The 20,352-nt window shown below is 36.8% G+C and overlaps 2 protein-coding genes across 5 annotated transcripts in view; one reads left to right on the forward strand and one right to left on the reverse strand.

The window, feature by feature from the left end:
- Positions 1-13,836, forward strand: part of ELMOD2 (ELMO domain containing 2) — a 29,272-nt gene extending 15,436 nt beyond the window's left edge. For 3 of the 4 annotated variants that reach the window (XM_060147676.1, XM_060147677.1, XM_060147679.1), the window contains 4 exons: positions 1,350-1,483; positions 4,730-4,798; positions 5,774-5,907; positions 10,275-13,836. In XM_060147676.1, coding sequence (XP_060003659.1) covers positions 1,350-1,483; positions 4,730-4,798; positions 5,774-5,907; positions 10,275-10,420 — 483 coding nt within the window. In that variant the 3' untranslated portion in view covers positions 10,421-13,836. The remainder of the gene's footprint in view (positions 1-1,349; positions 1,484-4,729; positions 4,799-5,773; positions 5,908-10,274) is intronic. The other variant, XM_060147678.1, reaches the window with a different exon arrangement.
- Positions 13,837-17,329: 3,493 nt separating this feature from the next.
- TBC1D9 (TBC1 domain family member 9) overlaps positions 17,330-20,352 on the reverse strand; it is a 106,906-nt gene continuing 103,883 nt past the window's right edge. The window contains exon 21 of the mRNA XM_060147681.1: positions 17,330-19,434. Coding sequence (XP_060003664.1) covers positions 18,709-19,434 — 726 coding nt within the window. The 3' untranslated portion in view covers positions 17,330-18,708. The remainder of the gene's footprint in view (positions 19,435-20,352) is intronic.

Consider the following 20,352-nt stretch of genomic DNA (forward strand, 5'->3'; position numbering starts at 1 on the left):
AGGGGTAAGACCCACGTCCTAGCATTTGAGTCAAGGGAATTTTCAACTTGGTGATTCATCATGAAACTCATTCAGAGGTGAAGAGCCAGTTGCTGGCAGTGAATCACCCAGCCTCACACATGCTCAGCAGGGTAAGGGGCTAAGGAGATCTGTGTTTCTTTAAGTACAGTCCAAGAGCCACCTTCACTAAAGTTAACCAGTGTTTAATATTGAGAATCCAAGGTTCCACCTTTGCCTACGAAATCAGAATCTTCAGGGGTGGAACCCCGAAATTTGATGATATTTATGCATGCTGAATTTTGAGTTTTAGTGGTCTTACCTTGTCTCTCACCACATCACTGAGGCCTCATCCTTGGCATAATCAAACCCTTGCTGAGCTCATGGAGAGAGGCTAAGGTGAGCAGGTGCATGTGTGAGTAAATGAGAGAAGGGACCAGATAAAACCCAGTCTAATGATGGGATTCACTTCAGGGCCAGAGTGCTGACCCTGTCTTACAGTAAGGTCACAAAGTCTTCACATTTCATTCTAGGTAACAGGATACTCCTTTCATTAGGAGTCCTTTACTCAGCAGTGCCTGAAATGGTAGTGAAGTGGGGAAAAAAAAAAAAAAGCAAGTATTACTGTTTTGCCAATTTTCACAAACTTTCTTATCAACTTTTGTTAAGTCTCTTTTGTCTGATGACTTGTGGTGTTGAATTTAGAAAATGACTGATTACATTTTTTAAACTTTATTTTGCACTAATTGGTTTGTTGCTATCCAATATGTGATAGTTGTTCTTAAATCCTCAATCTTAAGGCATATATTTACTTACAACCAAGTCATATTCTTTTTCTTTTAAAACTATGAAAATTTGTAAAATAATGATCATATAGGTTTTAATCCTATCAGTGTTATTTCTCCATGATTCCCTCCCTATCTCAGACTTATTTTCCTTCTGATTAAGGATAATCACCCACCATTAGAATAGAGCCTACTTAAGTATATAGTGTTTGAGGCAAGGGCCAAGTGCCTGGCACTGTGTTCTTCTCAAGGAAGCAGTTTACTAATTCTGGTATATATGTATTACTTAGTAAGTAAAGACATCTCATTGTTTTCGATTTCTGTGTATTTGTTACCTTTTCAAAGTCTACTGTTCTTTGTATGTCTTAAATTGGAATAAGTATGCTACATTTTTTAGGCTAATTGAAAAGTTCTCTAAATATAGTCTTTGTTGAGCCTATGATTTGTCTACAAAAGTTGTTTAATTAAAAGCATTCGACTTACCAGTATATCAGCTATGAGAAGAAAAATGTCTTGGTAAATTACGAGCATCACTATTATTTGTAATATGGAAGCATGTTTGTACAGCTTTGGAATCTTCTAATGCCCACGAAAAAATTGAAGGCTAGAATCTCCAAGCAGTGGGCTGACATTGGTTTCCAGGGTGATGATCCCAAAACAGACTTCAGAGGCATGGGAATACTTGGATTAATCAATCTTGTGTAAGTGAAAATAAACTCTCTTTAATTCTCTAAATGAAATTACATGTAATCTCTAATCTTGTTAAATTTTAGTGAGAATCAATCTAGTTTTATACTATCTCTGAATTTTAATAACTGCTATGCTAAAGGTATTTACTAATGCGCTGGCAACAATATGAATACATAAGCCATATACCGTGTGTGTGTGTGTGTGTGCATGTGTGCACGCACACACGCGTGCATGTGTGTGATTTCTTTACTTCCCAATACTTGCCTCTTTCTTTCTCTTCCTGACCGCCTTTCTGATACCTTTTAAGGAACTGTGTGTACTCTCTTCTTACTCTCTTTATCCTCTTGCCTGTTCTCTCTTGGCTCTCTGACTTCATTTTAGGAGGTTTAACCAGATAAGATAATGATAAAGCCTCTAAACACTTCTTTGCCATCTGTGACAAGTAATTTAAATCCCTGACTTTTCAGAGCCTATATATGAACTGTCTCTTGTTTTTCTTCTTTAATATTTATGCTTGGGCACATGTATGAAATCTCAAAATATGTAACTAAAATCAGAATTGATAGCCAAAACTATTATAGAAAGTAAACTGGAAGATTAATATGAATATGAATATGCAAATGAAGATAATCTAGTGTTTGTGTCTGTCCTTGAATTGTGATTTATAGACTGTAAAATGCCTAGAATGGGAACACTAACCATTAAGAAAGTTTGGATAATTGTTACTGTGAAAAATTAGTCCTGAAACTGAGCTAATTTATGTTAATATTCAGAAAAGGTATCTAGGTCAATATGGATAAGGCCGTTTGGGGGGAAAATAGAAGATAACAGTAGGGCTTCAATATCTACAATTTTTTCCAGTTACAAAAGTATTTCATTTTCTGTAGTACCTAAATTGTATGAGCATGAAAGTTTTCCATGCAGCTACTTTTCAAAGATAAAACACCGTTGTCTGAATAATAATAATAATTACAGAAAATGAGATTTCCAATTTTCCACTTTGATAAATAGAAACTTCCATTTGGGGAATTTAATTAGAATAAATGCAGTTTGTTTTCACTTGGAAAAATTATGAAATACTTTAAAATTCATTATTGTTCAGAACACATGGATCTTTTGTTTTTAGCGTTTAAAGACCATCTTTTTTCTTGGTACTTGTAAACTACACAGATAATTGAAACTTAATTAGACACACACACATTCTTCTGATGCTTCCTTTCTTAACTTTTGCTGAGTAAGCTTTCTTTTGGTTCATTTCCTCAGAAATCAAGATTTTTCAGCATTTGCCAGAAGATAATTTAATTTAGCTTAAAATTTAAATAATTTAATAGAATTTGATTCAAGACTGTGGTAAGGAGTTCTGATAGACCTTTAAATGATTTGCAGATATTTTTACTCTATTTAGAGCTAGTATCTACTAATTTGAAAAATGACCAAGATTCAGATATATTAATTATTTGATTGCCATTGATGTACTAGAGATGCTTGAAAACATAAAATTAGCTCTAATTTCTCTCTAATTATGTTTGTTGTCCTGTGTATGGAGCTATAACTCTTCAGGATCAAAATAAAGATACAGTCAGGAAGCAGGCAAGCTGTTCGAATACCTTTATGTAATGAATTTTAAAAATTTCTTGGCCTCTGTCATCAAATCTCTTGAAATATTTTGTTGCTTTGAAGGACAGCTGGTAGTTTGATAGATAACGATGTTTTAGGTAAATGAATGCTCAGGCAGGTATAAAATAAAAAGGATATTTTACAGAACATGAATTGAAGAGAGACTGGAAAAATCTGAATAAATGAGGAAATAGAAGCAGAAAGGTAAAATATACAAGCTAAGGCGAAAAATATATGTAGGAAGGGAGAGAAGGCAGGAAGGAAGAAAGGAGAAGGAAGGAAGGAAAGAAGGGAAGTAAGTCAGTGCAGATTATTGTAAGGAATAGGTCTCCTTATTACATAGATGCTTATTTTCCTTAGATACTGTTTACATAGGGGTTTCCTAGGTAAGTTCAGCAAGGAAGTTAAAAGTTTCTCTGTGTTACAGATTGAATATTTTAAAAGTAGCTTGATTATTGAAATACTAATATAATACTGAATTGTATTGAGTATCATGCAAAAAGAAAGAAATATAAATAGTCTACTAAGGGCATTTTAGAGCCTGCCTCCAGATAAAGTAGAAAATTAGAACATGTAAAGAAAGCATTGCACTAAAACAGGACTTTTTTCTGTTTGGGGATTTACAGATCCCTTTGAGAACCAAATGAGAGTTTTGTATATTCTCTCCCCAGAAAATGTGCACACAGAAAATGTATGAATAATTTAAAGTGATTCATGGATCCCCCTTTCTTCATGAATGATCATTCATTCATGAACTTCTAAATTAACAATCCCTGTTAAAATGGGTTGAAAATTAGAGCCAATGAAGAAAAATGGAAGTCTGTAGTATTAATTTACAGAAGGAAAAATAGAGGGACATTTGGTTAGAAATTTCTATGCTTTATGAAAATGTCAATGACTGTGCCTTCTAAAATTTAAATAAACCATGGAAATCCATTTTTTCTTCTACTTCTTATCCTTACATAAACATCCAGCCAGTCATCATATGTGTATGAGTATCAGTGCATTATGGGGTGATCCAAAGTTTGAATAGATTTGGTCCCTATCTTTAAGAACTTGAAGAGGTTGCATTAGTACAAGCCAACAGTATTTATGAACCTTTATATATTTCTCTGTTGTACCTGCTAATACTTCTGTTTTGTGGCCAGTATTTTAGTTACACCACTAATCAAGGAGCGGTTTTTTTTAGTGCAAAAGGAAGGCTATTGACTTTCTTCTGATTGCATTGACAGTGGCGTTAAGCAATATAGACTCAAGTTGCAACAGAAGGAATGAGCTCAGGTGAAAGGACGTGTCCTAACAGGTACACAATGACTACTTTATAGAAAATTTAGAACAAACAAATAATCAGAACTCTAGATTTTCTTTTAAAGTAGATAAAAGTCTCTTGTTAGATCATTTATTTGTCAAAATACTTCAAAGTCTAGCAAAGGGCTCATGTCCTGTACTAGATAGGCCTGATAGCTCAGAATTAAGTTTTGATTCAGAAGCATCTCGGAGTCACTGCAGTGACTTTAGATGGAGATTGGGATGCTTTTGGCAGTAAGACTGTCACTTTGACAGTAGCTTTTAAAATTGCTTCTGGATATCTTCAATTTGAATGACATGTTAATTTCATTATTTTTCTTAAACTTTTTCAGGTATTTCAGTGAAAATTATACCAGTGAAGCTCATCAGATTCTTTCACGTTCAAATCATCCAAAGTTAGGGTAAGCTGGATATGTTAAAGAAACCATAAGCTCTTGAATTGAAAGTATTTCCGGGTGTTTTTAAAAATTAGATTATTCTAGTTAATAAGAACTTCATAAAGAATATTGCATGATATATTATTTTATGGCTAAATGAGATCATAAACCAATTCTGTATGTAATTCAATATATTTTTATCACAAGGTATAGTTTATCTATAAAATGGAGATAAGGACCTTATAAACATTTTCTGAGAGATAGATTTGAAAATAAGAATATAGGAAATGGGGCTTCCCTGGTGGCGTGGTGGTTGAGAGTCCGCCTGCCGATGCAGGGGATACGGGTTCGTGCCCTGGTCCGGGAGGATCCCACATGCCGCGGAGCGGCTGGGCCCGTGAGCCATGGCCGCTGAGCCTGCGCGTCCGGAGCCTGTGCTCCGCAAGGGGAGAGGCCACAACAGTGAGAGGCCCGCATACCGCAAAAAAAAAAAAAAAAAAAAAAAAAAGAATATAGGAAATGGCTTTGAAATGGGAATAAGAAAGTGAGAAATAGCTTTGAAACTTGTGAAGTGAAATGCAAGTTGACATCATATTATTAGCTTTATCATTATTCTTATAATGATACCTATCTTTGAAAAAGCATTATAACACCATTACATCATAAAAATAAATACCCTGATAATGGAGGAGAAAATATCAGATTACTCAGTATATTTTGGAAATCAATGAGGGTGTATGTAGTACTCTTTTTAATTTTTTTTAAATGATTTTGGTTTTAGATATTCACGTGGCCAGAGCTTTGTTTTCATATCTTAGATAATATCCAGAAAATCAACAGCCTCTAAAGAATAAAAATTAATATGTAGAAATTTTTGTAAAATCAATACAGTGTTAGAAATGGATCAAAGTTACTTTTTCCTAATTCCTTGCATAATTTAAAATTTACTTTATGAGCTATTTTGGCTAGCTGGGATAACTGGTAATGTTTCTGACATAGGTATTCTTATGCAATAGTTGGAATCAATCTTACAGAGATGGCTTATAGCTTGCTGAAGAGTGAAGCTTTGAAGTTTCACCTCTACAACTTTGTTCCTGGTATACCAACAATGGAACACTTTCACCAGTTTTATTGTGAGTATTGAAATGAGTTAAAAGTAGAAATTTCTAAGAGAATTTTTTAATCCTTAGGAAAGTATTGTATATAATACCTTTATCAAATATGTAACTTATACTTGTCATTTTACTATTTAGAGTCTTTCAAAAACAGGAAGATAATGGAAGATGGGTATCCAAGAGTATCTTGTGCTTCAGTTTATATATTTGCTGATTTAAAAAATTCAGTGAGGCAATTTTTGACATGTATGCAAATGTAGGATTTACACAGTTTTTCTGTAGACATTGGTTTTCCAGTCAACTATAAAGTGAATTTTTCTTCTTGGATACTGGTTAGTGAATGCTGTTGAGTCAAGGACAGATCATTTGGTTGCTCTTGTAAGGAAATTTAAAGGAACCTTTCACACACACACACACACACACACACACACACACACACACACACACACACCTTTTATTTCAAGGCCAGGTTTGCTTGTGTTAGGTTGGGGTATTAAATAACTGTTCCTAAAGCAGTCATATCACCGCTGTTCCATTAACTTTTATTGTGATAGTTGAACGCTGAAGGTTTAATTGAATGAACCCATCTTCTGAAGCTATTGCTCAGAAGCAAAGAATTCAACTCTAGCTTGGCTTCATACTCTATTTTTTCTTGATCTTTTTGTGTCTTTAGATAGGACATAGGAAACTAGCATATAGGAAACTACTTAGATAATAAGTGTCCAAATCATAACTTCTTCAACTCCATTCTTGAAGGAGTCATCCAGGTCTCTCTTTCCCACAACCTCCCGTGTTTACTTACTCCCTAATTCCAGGTTTCTCTACTTCTTAAATTTCTCTTGCACTTGTCTACTTTTTCCTATCCCATTGTAACTGCACGACATCAGTCCTTTGTTACTACGTTACTGTAATAGCCTTTTCCCTAGTTTTTCAGTGATGACCCTCTTCCAAATCTCCACATTGAAGGTATAGTTATTTAACATGAAAATCTAGTCATTTTCTTTCATCTTGTTGCTGAGGAACTGTTTTTTCCCCCCACCAGTCTGATTTGATTTCCTCTCCTACATCTCTCATTGACTTTGAGCATAGTGCCTAAACTCCTGGGACTTTGCTGACTGCCTCCAGATATTTGTTTTCTGTATGAAATAGATGGTTGTGTAGTGGTGCCTGTTGAACATAAAACAAATATAAAAAGAAACAACCAAAAAACTCCCTCCCCCCAATCAAGCATTTTACCATATTTAAATAAATACAGGAGAGTGACAGGTAGGAAAGCAGTACAAAATGACCTCTGTGCAGTATTGTTTTCCCCTGCAGAGGGGTAGCTGGAGCATCTTTGGATACTGTTGCTTCCAGTGCCCTCAACACCAGCATCTTGTTTGGCTCCTGACCAGGAAGAGCATCAAAGTAATATGTGAGGTGGAAAAGTCATTATAGGACCTTCTTAGTTGCCTTGTTTCTATCAGTCCTATCCATGGAGATGTGGATCATCAGGAAAACAATGAAGCTTATGTTTTTCAAATTTCTTGAAACATTTAAAGCAAACACACACACACATACGTATATCCACCTTTTACGCAGAAGTTTCCCCCTCAAAATTGATTTTCATACCCTTTACCAATAAAGTTTCATGTCTTAATTAAGGCTCTACTTTTCTAGGAAGGGGCGTATTCTGACTAGAAAATAATGTGAAACCTTATTTTTTAAACATACCTACCTTTTTTGGTTGGGGGACTGAGCCCAATTCATTCGTACGAATCAGTTCCAAGATAGTAGTTTCTATCTAAAAGACAGAACTATATAAAGAGATAATTTTTCTTTTCCTGTGATCTGTGTCCATCTCCCCTTTCCCCCTTGTCTCTCCTGCTGTTTTGCTGTTGTGGTTCTCCTTGGGCAAGGCGGAAGCAGTGAGTGGTAATTTAGCTCCTTAGCTCTGCTGTCACCTTTTGTGCATTTAACGTGTAAGCACACAGTCACTGTCATCCTGGGAAGTCACTGACCATTGGTTTGGTGGTTCCAAAAAAATAACTCCTCAAATTTACAACCAAAAAGTTATGACTAGTAAGAGCTTCATTGAGGTATAATTTATATACCATAAAATTTACCTATTTTAAGTGTACAATGCAATGAGTTTTAGTACATTTACTGAGTTGTACAACCATCACCATAATCCAGTTGTAGGACATTTTTGTCACCCCAGTAAGATCCCTCATACCCGTTTACAGTTAATCCCCGTTCCTGTGGTTCTCCTGTTTTTAATCCCTATGGGAAAACCTCAAGCGTCCCTGCAGCTTTGGTTAGGGGCAGTAGAAGCATACAGGGAATTGTAAGTTTAGAAATTGTTTATGGTGTTTCTCTTGAGTCTGGTGTTCTAAACTCCTAGAGTCAAAAGGGCAATAGGGGTGCTTTATGGAAACAACTCTTTTCCATCACCTCATGGCAAGCTTTAGGAGTCTTATGCCATGTACGGCCCTGCCAGCATCCTAGAATTTCGGTATCTTGCAGTTTCCTCATGTCTCATTAAATCAACTTAGCCACTACAGTCTCAGTTTTTTGAGTCAGTCTTTTTCTGACACCAGTTTACATTATAACGACCTCACTCTGAAGCAAGAAATTTCTAGTATTTTACTCTTGAGCAGTTTGTTCTAGACTATACAGTCATTTGAATAGGTAATGAAAGCAATTTAAAGGAATGGTAAACAGCTAAAACCTGATAGCCAGAAATACGAAAACAAGTTGTATTCTATAAAATTTAGATGGATGTCTGACTTTTCATACTACCTAGAACATTAATCTCCAACGTTTTTGATTGCACACCCCTATCAGGATACTGGGGGTAGGGTGCTGGAGAACACAGACTCAGTTTATATATGGATGAGTAATTTCTGTAGATGTACTTTTGTGCTAATGTATACACAAAATAAATTTTGAATGAAAGAAAGACTTAAAATATTAGTTAAAAATAGTTATAAGATTACCATTCTCAGCTTGTCTTTTGGGAACAGGAAGCAGATGGTGTCCGTCTGCTCAAAGAGGCCTTATTCTTTGATTTGTCCCATATCCTGGTTGACAAAAATCTGTTTTATCATATATGAAGGGATTAATCTGAAATCTTTCTTCAGTGGACCTTCTTATGAAGTGCTGTTTCAGTGTTGAAGTGTCATGGTTCTTACCTGTTAATGTTTGCTTTATGACTAATGTTTTAAAATTGAATTTACGTTTATTTCATACTAGGCAATTATGATAGCCTAGCCACCCTTTTATGTAAAGTCACTGGCTTTATCCCCCTCCATTTATCTGAAATAAGTCACTTCTGTCCCTTCTTGAATAGCTTTTAAGAAGGGGAAATGAGATTCTGGTGGAAACAAAGTCTAATTTACAACATAATAGAGACCGCCTGCAAACTATGTGATTTGGGCAAGTCATTTAACTTCTCTGCACTTCCATTTCCTCTACAGAAAAATGGGAATAACAGTACTGCATCATAGGATTGCTATGAGAGTGAATGAGCACATGGCGAGGACTATAGAAGCATCTGTTAAATAATTAAATAGATACATTTGGTTGAATCCAAATAGGGTTTAGGAGCGGTTTTAAATTCGCATTTTTTTGTTGTTGTAAATATGTCTGTTTACACATTTATCTGAATTTTTTTTTTGCGGTACCCGGGCCTCTCACTGCCGCGGCCTCTCCCGTTGCGGAGCACAGGCTCTGGACGCACAGGCTCAGCGGCCATGGCTCACGGGCCCTGCTGCTCCGCGGCACGTGGGATCCTCCCTGACCGGGGCATGAACCCGTGTCCCCTGCATCGGCAGGCGGACTTCCAACCACTGCGCCACCAGGGAAGCCCTATCTGAAATATTTTTAACATTTTGAGTGTGAATTTGGCTACTGTAATAAGGATATTGAAAAACAAAAATATTAAGCCTATTTCGAGTTCATGTATTCTTTACTAAAAGGGAAGGTGCTGATATGATAGTTCATTGAAAAAAGCAGAAATAACTTAGATTTATAAATCAAGTAGAAAACAGCTTTTCTATACTTTATCCATTTTCTTGTACTTTCATTTTCCTGTTTCAGGGGTCTCTGGGGATAACCTTTTTTTCCTATTCTCAAGGTATCTTTTGACAGCCTCTCTTAAATTTGAGGCATTTTGTTGATTTTTTTTGCAACAAAGAGTATATGTACTCTAAGTATCTTATTGAAAGTGATATTTATTTTGAACATACAAAAATATTTCTTATAAAGTTCCTCAGGTTTCTAGTAGTTTAAGATGGTTTCTGATCATTGAATCCTAATATGGATTAGGATATACTTTTAAAATGAGATGGTTGGATGTGATTTCACTATTGAGCACTGTACTTATGGTTTCTTTTTAACTGCAGGTTATCTTGTGTATGAATTTGACAAGTTTTGGTTTGAAGAAAAGCCAGAAAGTATTATGTATTTCAACGTGTACAGAGAGAAGTTTCATGAAAAGATTAAAGGACTCTTACTGGATTGTAATGTATCACTTACTTTAAAAATATGAATCATCCGTAGTATCTTCTATTTCTACCACATTTTGCACACACAACAGAATTTATATGTTGTAATAGAAATTATCTGATCATTTACACTCCTTATATATATAATTTCCTACAAAAATGTTTCAGAAATTCTATTTAAGAAAGCTAGTAGACAATCAGTGTATGTTTACACTTGTTTATACACTGTCCTCCAAAGGTACCTTATCCTTCCAAAGATCCCCTCTGTAGAGTCATGTGAGCTACAGTTTGGAACTTGGGACTTAACCCATTTAGTGTAAAAGTACAAATCAGGTATTTTTATTAACTTGATTGATTAAAATGTGTAAAAACCAGTTTTCATGTTTATGTATTGTAGCTATCAAGTTGGTATCTTTTCAGAGCTCCTAAGATTTTTTGTTTTTTAGTCTGGAAATGATTGTTTTTTAATTTTCTTTGCCTTATTTTATTTGTAGGTTAATTAACAGAGAGATTCGTTCTTCATGGTTTTCTTTGTTTGCATTTCAATCACACGTCATACCGTTGCCTCATAGGAGCAAAAGGAGCATATAGATAAGTCAGAGATGACGAAGAATTATGGCCTTTTCGGTTTCTCTGATTATGTCATGTAACAGGTAATGAGGGAATGACAGTATTAGTGATTAGCTTTTTTGTTTTTAAATACCACACTGAAATATCACAGTGGAATTTTAAAGCTTAAAGACATTTTCTCATCTTCAGTATTTGCTTTTTATCAGTTAGAGAGAACTTGTAGTTAGTGCTTGGTATGAGGGCCTTTCATGAAGCTTCTGTATGGATGTATGTTTATGAAAAGAGATGCATTTGCTAAGAAAATCTTGATTATACTCAAAGAACAGGTGCTATTTCAATAAAGCTGTCTTTGAGTTTTAACAAGAGAAAAACAAAGCTTTTAAACATCTCAGTTAAACATCGTTGGTTTATTTTACTTACTGTTAAGTCTTGCTTCTCTTTGCTTTGACTCCACAGTGTTTCTAGATAATGATGTATGGACTTCGTGGGTATTCATTGAGTTAACAGTCTGTGGGATTCTAAAGTAGCCTAAGGATGATGACTGTGCTTTTTGTATAGCTTTATTCTCCGAAAATCTCAGGAGAGCAGCAAGTGCTGTCAAGGATTATATAGTGATGAGATTCTAACAGGAACGATTTCTTCTCTGTGTGTTTTAGACATTTGTACTCATAGCAAAACTAAAAGTTTAAAGATAGGTTCATCTGATTACCAGATTCTCCCTAAATCCTACAGAAAGCAGCCTATTAAACACGTAATTTAATCTAAAACATGAGGATAGTTAGCACAGCTTTAAAATGGTATATATCAAGTGTTTAAGGACTGGCTTTTATGTGATATAGCAAGACCTGAAACTTTCAAGTATTTGTTTATGTCTATTGACAAACCTCTCTCTTTAAACTTGCCAAAGAGAAGAGTGGTTAAAAAAAATAAGCAATTGGAAAATAACAGATGCAGTGTTGTCTAGCACATACATTAAAAGTGCATGCATTAAAATTCTTTTCTCAACAAGATAAAACTTAAAAATTGGGCTCATTTTATTATAATAGTGGCGAAACGCTTTTCAGTATTATAGGAATTTTAAACCTGGTTTCTTATAGGAGACTTCTCAACCTTGGAAGTATCTTAACTTCTTTAAATGTTTTCTATGCTTTATCATCCAGCCAGAGCTCTGGGAGATAAGGATCAGGTATTAACCATTAAAGTTCATTTTATCAAGGTGTTTATCATTACATGGAAAGCAATTGTTAGTCTTTTAGTTTTAGAAAATGTTTACCTTTATATTTTCATCTTTTAACAGATGAGGTCTTGAACTGATTTAAACCTTTGTCTGTATGCTTAATAAAAGAATGATTCAAGTATGGAAGAGGAAACTTTTCAAGTAATTAAGTTTTTCCCCTTCTAGGGAGTAAAACAAGCTTTTTAATAATGTTTTTAAAATGTTATTAGAAACTTTGTTCAATAATATATTATTTAAGTCCACCTCTGTTTGTATAATGCATTGTTCTGTTTTTGCTTAAAATAATCTGTAACCATTTCAGATAATTCTGTAGCAAATTGGTCCAAAAGCCACCAACAGATTCTGCGGTTTGCTAGTTTGAAAGCCAAGCTAAGTGTCATCAGTTGTAAATTAGAATGTAACATGAGCCTTCTGACTTTCATGTGATAATGACATACATGAAAAGAAAAATATGATAATTGTGTCTGCCTTCCTACTTTTCCTTGCTTTCAACATATGTATGTTAGAATTTTAGGTAGTCTGAAAATCCGTATTTAGAATCTTACCTGTTTCTATAATAATAAAATACCAAAGTAGTGATAGAATTGAAGTAGCAGGAAAATTGTTTGTTTTAGCATCAAAAAAGTGAATCAGTGCTGAAATGAATTTTTGTATGTGCCAGATTGAAGAGTGAACCAGTGATAAGAATAGTCTAAAAATATAATTAAAATGGTTGCAGTTTAAACATGTTCTGAAAGACAATCTCTAAAGAATTGAGAGAAATCAGGGGATATCAGCAAACCTAGACCAACCGCTTTCTATATATAAATATGGTGATATAGTTAGATATAAAAATCAGTGTCTTACCGGCACCATTTACAATTTAGAAAACAGAATCTTTTTCTTAAAAATGCCCGTCCTGATTTTTTTCTATTTTAAGAGCAACTTGGATTTGTATGTATTTTTCTATGCGAAATACATGTACTCTTCATTTTTATTCCAGTGTTCGTAATTGTTTATGTGCTGTTTCTCCCCTTTGCATTCAGTGAAATAGAACTTGGTCAAAGATTTGCCCTAAGGAGAGAAGCATTACATGAGTGTGAAAGTGGAGTGCTCATTGCCAGAGCAAAAGAGATTACATGTTATCTTGACACAGAAGAGAAGAAATTGGAGGGCAATAATGTTTATTATCCTTCTTGAATTAATGATTGGGGACCAGCAGCTATTTTCTCAGGATAAATGGTCCACCCAACTTCTGGGGAGGCTTAGTTTCCATTTCATATTTATGAATCTCTCCACAGAGTAATTTTTTTTTAATGAAGATTAAGGGAATTGGTAAAAATCTGAGAAAAATCGTGAGTGAGTTGTTTTTGTTTTTTTTTTTCCTGGCTTCAGCTTTCGATAAGAAAAATGTTAAATGTAGTGCAGGTAAGACCCAACTACTGCATTACTGTTATAGGGTGAGTCTATGTTTTTGTTAAACAAAGTATTCAAAAAATATTTAAGCAGTAGCTTTCCCTGGGGGAAAGAGTGCTGGTTGGCAACTTAAAGAAATAGATTTTTGTCTACTTTGGATAAAGCAATTAACTTCTTATGTAAAAGCAATAGTTGAAATGGGATGTCATTTTGTTTGGAATGTTGTGAGCAAATAAAAACATGTTGAAATTGTTATAAGCCTTTCTGTTAATACCTCTCGCTTCCCATCTTCCTCATCCCTTATTTAAGTCATTTATGTTCATGAAATAATACTTTTCTTATTTAATCCTTTAGTCATGTTCCTATAGAGTAAATCAGAATATACAGAAATTTTTTTTTATTTTTGTGACTTTAACTCATCCACTAATTACCTATTTAAGATGTTATTGGATAAGAACAATTGATTATGAGGCCAGAAAAGAAGCTACCATCCCCACCTCACCCCCGTTCTTAGAAAGGATAGGAATAATTCATACTTTACTGCAGTATGTTTTTCTTGGCTTCACAGTGTATCATAGATCTATTTTTATATTAATACATAGCTTCCATATTTTTTTTACAGCTGCAAATCATTCCTCTGTGTGTGTGCGTGCATGCTCATTAAAGTTAGTAATTATAGCTTTAAATGTATATATTAGAAAAGAAGTGCTTAAAAATTAAAGACAAAGCAATCATCTCAAGGAGTTTGATGAAGAAGTACAAAACAAACCTAAGAAAATAGAGAAGGAAATATTAAAGACAAGAGCTTAGATGCATAGAAAAGAAAACATGCATACAATAGGATCAACAAAAATAAAATGTTTGAAAAGAACAATATTGATAAACCTTGATGAGGCAAATAAACAATAAAAAAGAAAGCAAATAATAAATACTGTCAAGAATAAAATATGAAACATCACTACAGATCCTACAGATATTGAAAAGAAAATATATTGAGTAACCTTGTCAAAATTATGAAAATTAGATGAAATATAACAATTTCTAGAAAAATACAACTTACCAAACAAAACTATCCAAGAACAAATAGGGAAGCAAAAAGTCCTAGAGCTATTAAATGGATTCAGCAGCTAAAAACCTTTCCACTAAAAAACCTGCAGTTTTATATGGCTTTCACCAGTGAGTTAACACATTCAAAAATAAAATAATGTTAGTTTTCACAAACTCATCCAGATAATTTAGAGTGTACACTCTGCAATTCATCAGACTATCATGTGAAGATCTTAATAGATGTAGAAAAAGCATTTGATAAAAATTCAACATCCATTCATGTTAAAAACTTTTACCAAATGAGAAGTAGAAAGGGTTTACCTTAATTTTATAAAATGCATCTTTATAAAATAAACTATAGCAAATATACTTAATTGTAAAACATTGGGATCAGAATTAAGAAGGGATGTCCTCTGTCACCACTTGTATCTGTCAGTTATTGCCACAATAACAATGTACAACAACCAACCACAAAAAAAATCTCAGTGGCATACAAAAACAATTTCCTTCTCACACGGGTAGGCTAGCCAGGCAGTTTTGCTAATCTCAGCTGGATTCAGCTGGCCTTAAATTGGGGCCATGGTTTCAGTTCCGGTCAGCTCCATGTGACTAATTCATCTGAGGTCAGTGGGCTACCTGAGGCATGCTCTTTTCATGGTGTGGCAGAAACACAAGAATAAACCCGATTGCTCAAACACATTCAAGCCTTTGCTCACATCATGTATACTAGCATTCCCTTAGTTGTGGCAGGTCACATGGTCAAGTCCAACATCAATAGAGCGGGGAAATGTACTCTATTAAGAAGGGATAAGGAGCAAATCATTCAAGTTGTTACAGCAAATAAATTCAAAACTGCTAGAGGTCCCACCTACTGCAGGAAAACAAGTGGATGGAAAGAAAAGTTATTGCTTATAAATGATATGAGTGTGTACATAGAACATCTAAAAGAATTGGTGGTTGGGTATTCAGGGCAGGGATGAGGAATTTGGTGTCGATAGTGATCACATGTTGAGGGTGAGGGATTCTGGCTAAACCAATTTAGCAGGATTCTGGCTAAAACTGGGCTCTTGAGGACATGCCCAAGGACAGGACCTAGTAGAGAAAACTCAGAGGAGCCTGACTAAAGTTTGGTAGCGACTTGTCACTACTGCCCATTGGCTGACCAGGATCCCAGCAAGTGAAGTTCTATGTTTTCTACCTTCTTGAAAAAAACATGCTACTCTAAGGTCGTGCTTTGTCTTAGTTTGGGTTCTCCCAGAGTCAGGCCTTGAGACAAAGATTTGTAATTCATTCAGGAAGTGATCCCAGGAAATATGGGTAAGAGAGTGGGGAACAGAGAGAGGGACTTGAAGTCATCCCATAAATGGTTTTAGAGGTAAGCAAAATAGCTCTGTGTGTAACTGGATTTTGATCGCTCAGAAGTATTCCACCTGACGTTGAAGGGCCTGAGATATTCACCGCCAACTCCCATCAGTTATTGGTCCAGGGCTGCTCTCGGGGGGGGGGGGTGTTATTTTCCCTGTTCTTCTAGTGTGCCATGCACAGGTGGGCAGATATGTCTCTGGTGGCCAGAAGAAGACCCTAAAACTTAACAGGTGCTGACAGGACAATAGGAAGTCAGGCCAGCATCACTAAAGTGGTCAGAGCCGAGTGAGCCGGGCTGGATATTAGGACATCTGCTACAAGACACTTTACAGTTAACAACTGGGGGGAAATGAGCAGGAGGGAAACCTCAGAAGTCAACGGGGGAGAAACACAGCAGTAAATGTAATGTGGAGCTGATTATGATGCCTGACAGCAGAAGGCACTGACAAGACGGTCTCAGAGACTGAGCTGGAGAGAATCAACTCAAAGGCTCAGGGCTCCTCCATAGGTAGCCTTTCGAAGCAAACGGACTAGAACCTGCTGTTATATAGTATATTGACACTGTGACAGAAACACTATGAGGTGCTGGAACAAATAAGGACAGTATTATGACAGAGTGTCAACAGGAACATATACTCTCAGGGTGATGCGCTGTTCAGTTATAATCCCGTTCTCAGTGATAATGGAAAATTCTGGCTCCTCTCATTTATCTAGGGCTACACATTTAAATACATGTTCATTCCCCTCCCAAACCCATCTTTAATTCTGGAGGTGAGAGAGAGTATCAGACTCTATAGTTATTTCTTGAGGCATCTTTAAGTGATAGACAGAATAATGGAATAATGTATAACCATTTAAGAGTCGAATCAAATGAATGACTACTCAATTAAATACATACCAAATGGTGTTACTGTGTACTAATCAGGGTTAAACAGAGGTATTTTCACCCTTTTATCACTTATGTAGGATAAGTTAAATGATTAGATGACTGACAATGATTCTCTTCCTTATTTTACATTCATATGCACATCACTATGTAGTGTATTTCTGTATTTCTTTTCTTTTCTTTTTTTTTTTTGGCTATGCTGCAGGCTTTCGGGATCTTAGTTCCCTGACCAGGGATTGAACCCGGGCCCCCAGCAGTGAGAGCGCCGAATCCTAACCACTGGACCGCCCGGGGAATTCCCCATACTGTATTTCTTACCTCAAAATATTTGCCTACAAAAATTTGTTACCTAAGTCAAAATGGTTGCCTAACATAATTTCCCCTGCTACGTTGTCAAAAGAATAATGTTATCACCTTAGACAGGAACTCAAGCACCGAGATAAAAGCCACATCTGAGTATCGGATGTATTTTATTTGTTCACATTTATCCTACTTGAGGTTAACACTACTTCATTGGACAGTTTAAAAAATCATTCTGTAAACAAAATAAAAAACAGCAGCAACAGCTAAAATAAAGACCAATGGCTACTAAAATAAAGGAATGCATTGGAAGGAGTATTCTGCATAAGCAAAGAAAACGTGACCATGATTATGAATTCAACAATAAGAGAAAAAAAACTCCAACATCTGTAAAAGACAAAACTATAATAGGAATAAAAAAGAAGCAACAATACAAAGTGCAGGTGCGATAGTTTTCATTTCCAAGTCCATTCAGGAAATAGAGCATACTATTCTTTTATATAAAGTGACAAGTTCCGCTTTAAACATTCAGTTACGTTATCTTGCAGGTTGTTTTTTCAATTTACATTATCTCTACTTTACATGGATTTAACTGGAAAGATGGTCATATGTGATACATGGTATAATTTCTTGAACCTACGGAGAGTATGGAAATGGTAAAGTTCATTGTTTTACTTTTTGCTTCATTTGCAATGAGTAACAAGAAGCTGAAAATCTAGTATGAGAAGCATCAGTATTTTTACTCCCCCCCCCAAAAAAAATCCTGAGCCCTCAAATCATTTCTGTTGCCACTTTCAGATTCTCTGTAACAAAAGACTGTTCATTTCCCCTGAATTCTGGCCAGCTGACTTAAATCATCAGTTCTGTAAATGCAAAATTGGCCTGGTATTTGTCCAAATTGATCAGATAGAGGTGTTATTCCGGCATCACATAAAAATCACTTACACTTTCATAATTGCTTAGAACCTCAAAAGGGAACATCTGTGAAACATGATTTTTGAATAGAGGACTTCTATGAAATATATTTCAAATCTTAAAAAATAGTTTTAATGCTCCCTAAAAGTGGTATAGGATTTACCCCAGCTGACAGTGCCTATTCCATTTAAGAACATTCTGTGTTTGTGGCATTCTACTTTCCTTAACAGCTCTAATTTTATTTAAAAAGCCCCAATACACGTCTGCCGCCTTATTTAGTGTTAAACAGCACTATGTATACAGCTCAACAGCAAGATTAAGAAGTTATAAATACACACATATCACGGACAGAGTCATCTTTCTTTTGGAATTCACTGAATAAAACCGTATTCTGGTAAATCCCCCTCCCCCGACAAGAGAGTGAACTGTGCCTACATCGAGGTGTTTAAGTCATTCCTCCAATAGCTTTCATTGTATTATATTATGAAAACACTAGGCTTTAAGCCGGGTACTAATAAATATTTAATTTAAAAGGAAGAAAGAAACCCCAACACAGAACATAAAAAAGACCCTCCCCCCCGACCCCGGCCTGCGTGTCCCTACAGAAGGCGCGGGATTCACCCGGACATGGCCGAGATCTCGTAGTCACTGGCCGAGGTGAGGGGCTTGCCCATCATCCGGATGTTTTTTGCACTGGTGATTCGGGCCATCATGCACACGGGCTTGTCAAAGTACTTCACTAGGGCAGGTTCTGTCAGGAGGGAGGCCAGGAACTGCTCGAAGGTGATGGCCCAGTCCCGGTCCAGGCTGGTGCTCCGGGTCAGCGCCGCTGTGCCCTGGCCGCTGCGCACCAGCACCGTGTCCTCGCCGATGTCCTCGCAGTGCAGCTTGTCCTCCTCGTGGGAGCCGGCACTCAGCACCGAGTACGAGGACATGGAGCTGTCGTCCTTGGTGTCGTCGTCGGAGATGAGCATGGAGGAGCAGGCCCCGTGGTCCCGGGGCGAGGAGTCCTCTAGCTTGATGTCCTCCATCTGTCCCCCCAGGGAGTGTTCCTCGCCGTCCCCCGCCAAGCTGGCCGGGAGGGGCTCCACGGGGTCCGGCGCGTAAGGCTGGCCCGGCCCTTTGTTGGGGAAGAGCATGCCGCCGGGGAGGCCCTGGTTGCCGGGTGGCCCGCCACCTCCGCTCCCGCCCTCCTTGGCGGGCTGGGTAGTGAAGAGCTTGCCCACTTCCCCAATCTCCAGCAGGAGGCTGGTCACCGCCGCCGTGGCGTGGTACAGCTCCTGCTCGTTGGGGTCCTCGCTGAACATGTTATACATCGTCTTACACAGCTCGATAAACTGCCCCTGCAAAGTGATGGAGGGAAAACACAAGTATGTGGCCACCTCATGAGGAGCACGGAGGCAGGACCCAAGTGGACTGCAAAGCCATTTAATATCAGGACTCCTACAAGATCCCAGAAGAGTCCTACCGTAGGGTGGATGGATGTGTAGTTTAAAGTCTCTTTCAATGCTTCCTTTTTTTAAACTGGGAAAACTTCTAACATCCATGAAAGTAGAAAGAATGAAATAATACGCCTTTATAATAGTACCTATCATTCTAGAGTCAAGAAGGACCACGGGGACCTCCCTGGTGGTCCAGTGAGTAAGACTCTGCGCTCCCAATGCAGGGGGCCTGGGTTCCATCCCTGGTCGGGGAACTAGATCCCACATGCATGGCAACTAAGAGCCTGCGTGCTGCAATGAAGATCCCACGTGTCGCAACTAAGACCCGGTGCAGCCAAAATAAATAAGTAAATATTAAAAAAAAAAAAAAGAAGGACCATGTTATACAAATGTTTCACTAACTGTTTTATCCTTTCTTGCAGTATCTTAAGTAAATCACAGACCTCACCTCATCTCATATCTACACACTACAGCAGGCAGCCCAATGTTTCCAAGGTCAGGTCAGCTCCAATCCTCTCTCCCATGACACATCTGCTGGTGTCCACAGACGGAAGTCATGCCTCCCACCCCCACCAGGATGATTTATCTGTTCTTCTGTTAGAAAACAGCATTTGCAACCTGTATTTTAATTATTTATATTGTTTTATCGCCCTCATTACATTTCAGCTGTTTAAGGAAAAAAATATGTCAGACACCTTTATAGCTGAGCACAGTGGTTTGAAAACAGCACGAGCTTGTCTTCCGAGTATCTGAGGGTATTTTTAAAGATTGGGATGAGAATGCATGTATTCTCAAATTTGAATATTTCGTGGTTCACAT

This window comes from Lagenorhynchus albirostris, chromosome 4 (assembly GCF_949774975.1).
Source record: "Lagenorhynchus albirostris chromosome 4, mLagAlb1.1, whole genome shotgun sequence".
Lineage (NCBI taxonomy): Eukaryota > Metazoa > Chordata > Mammalia > Artiodactyla > Delphinidae > Lagenorhynchus > Lagenorhynchus albirostris.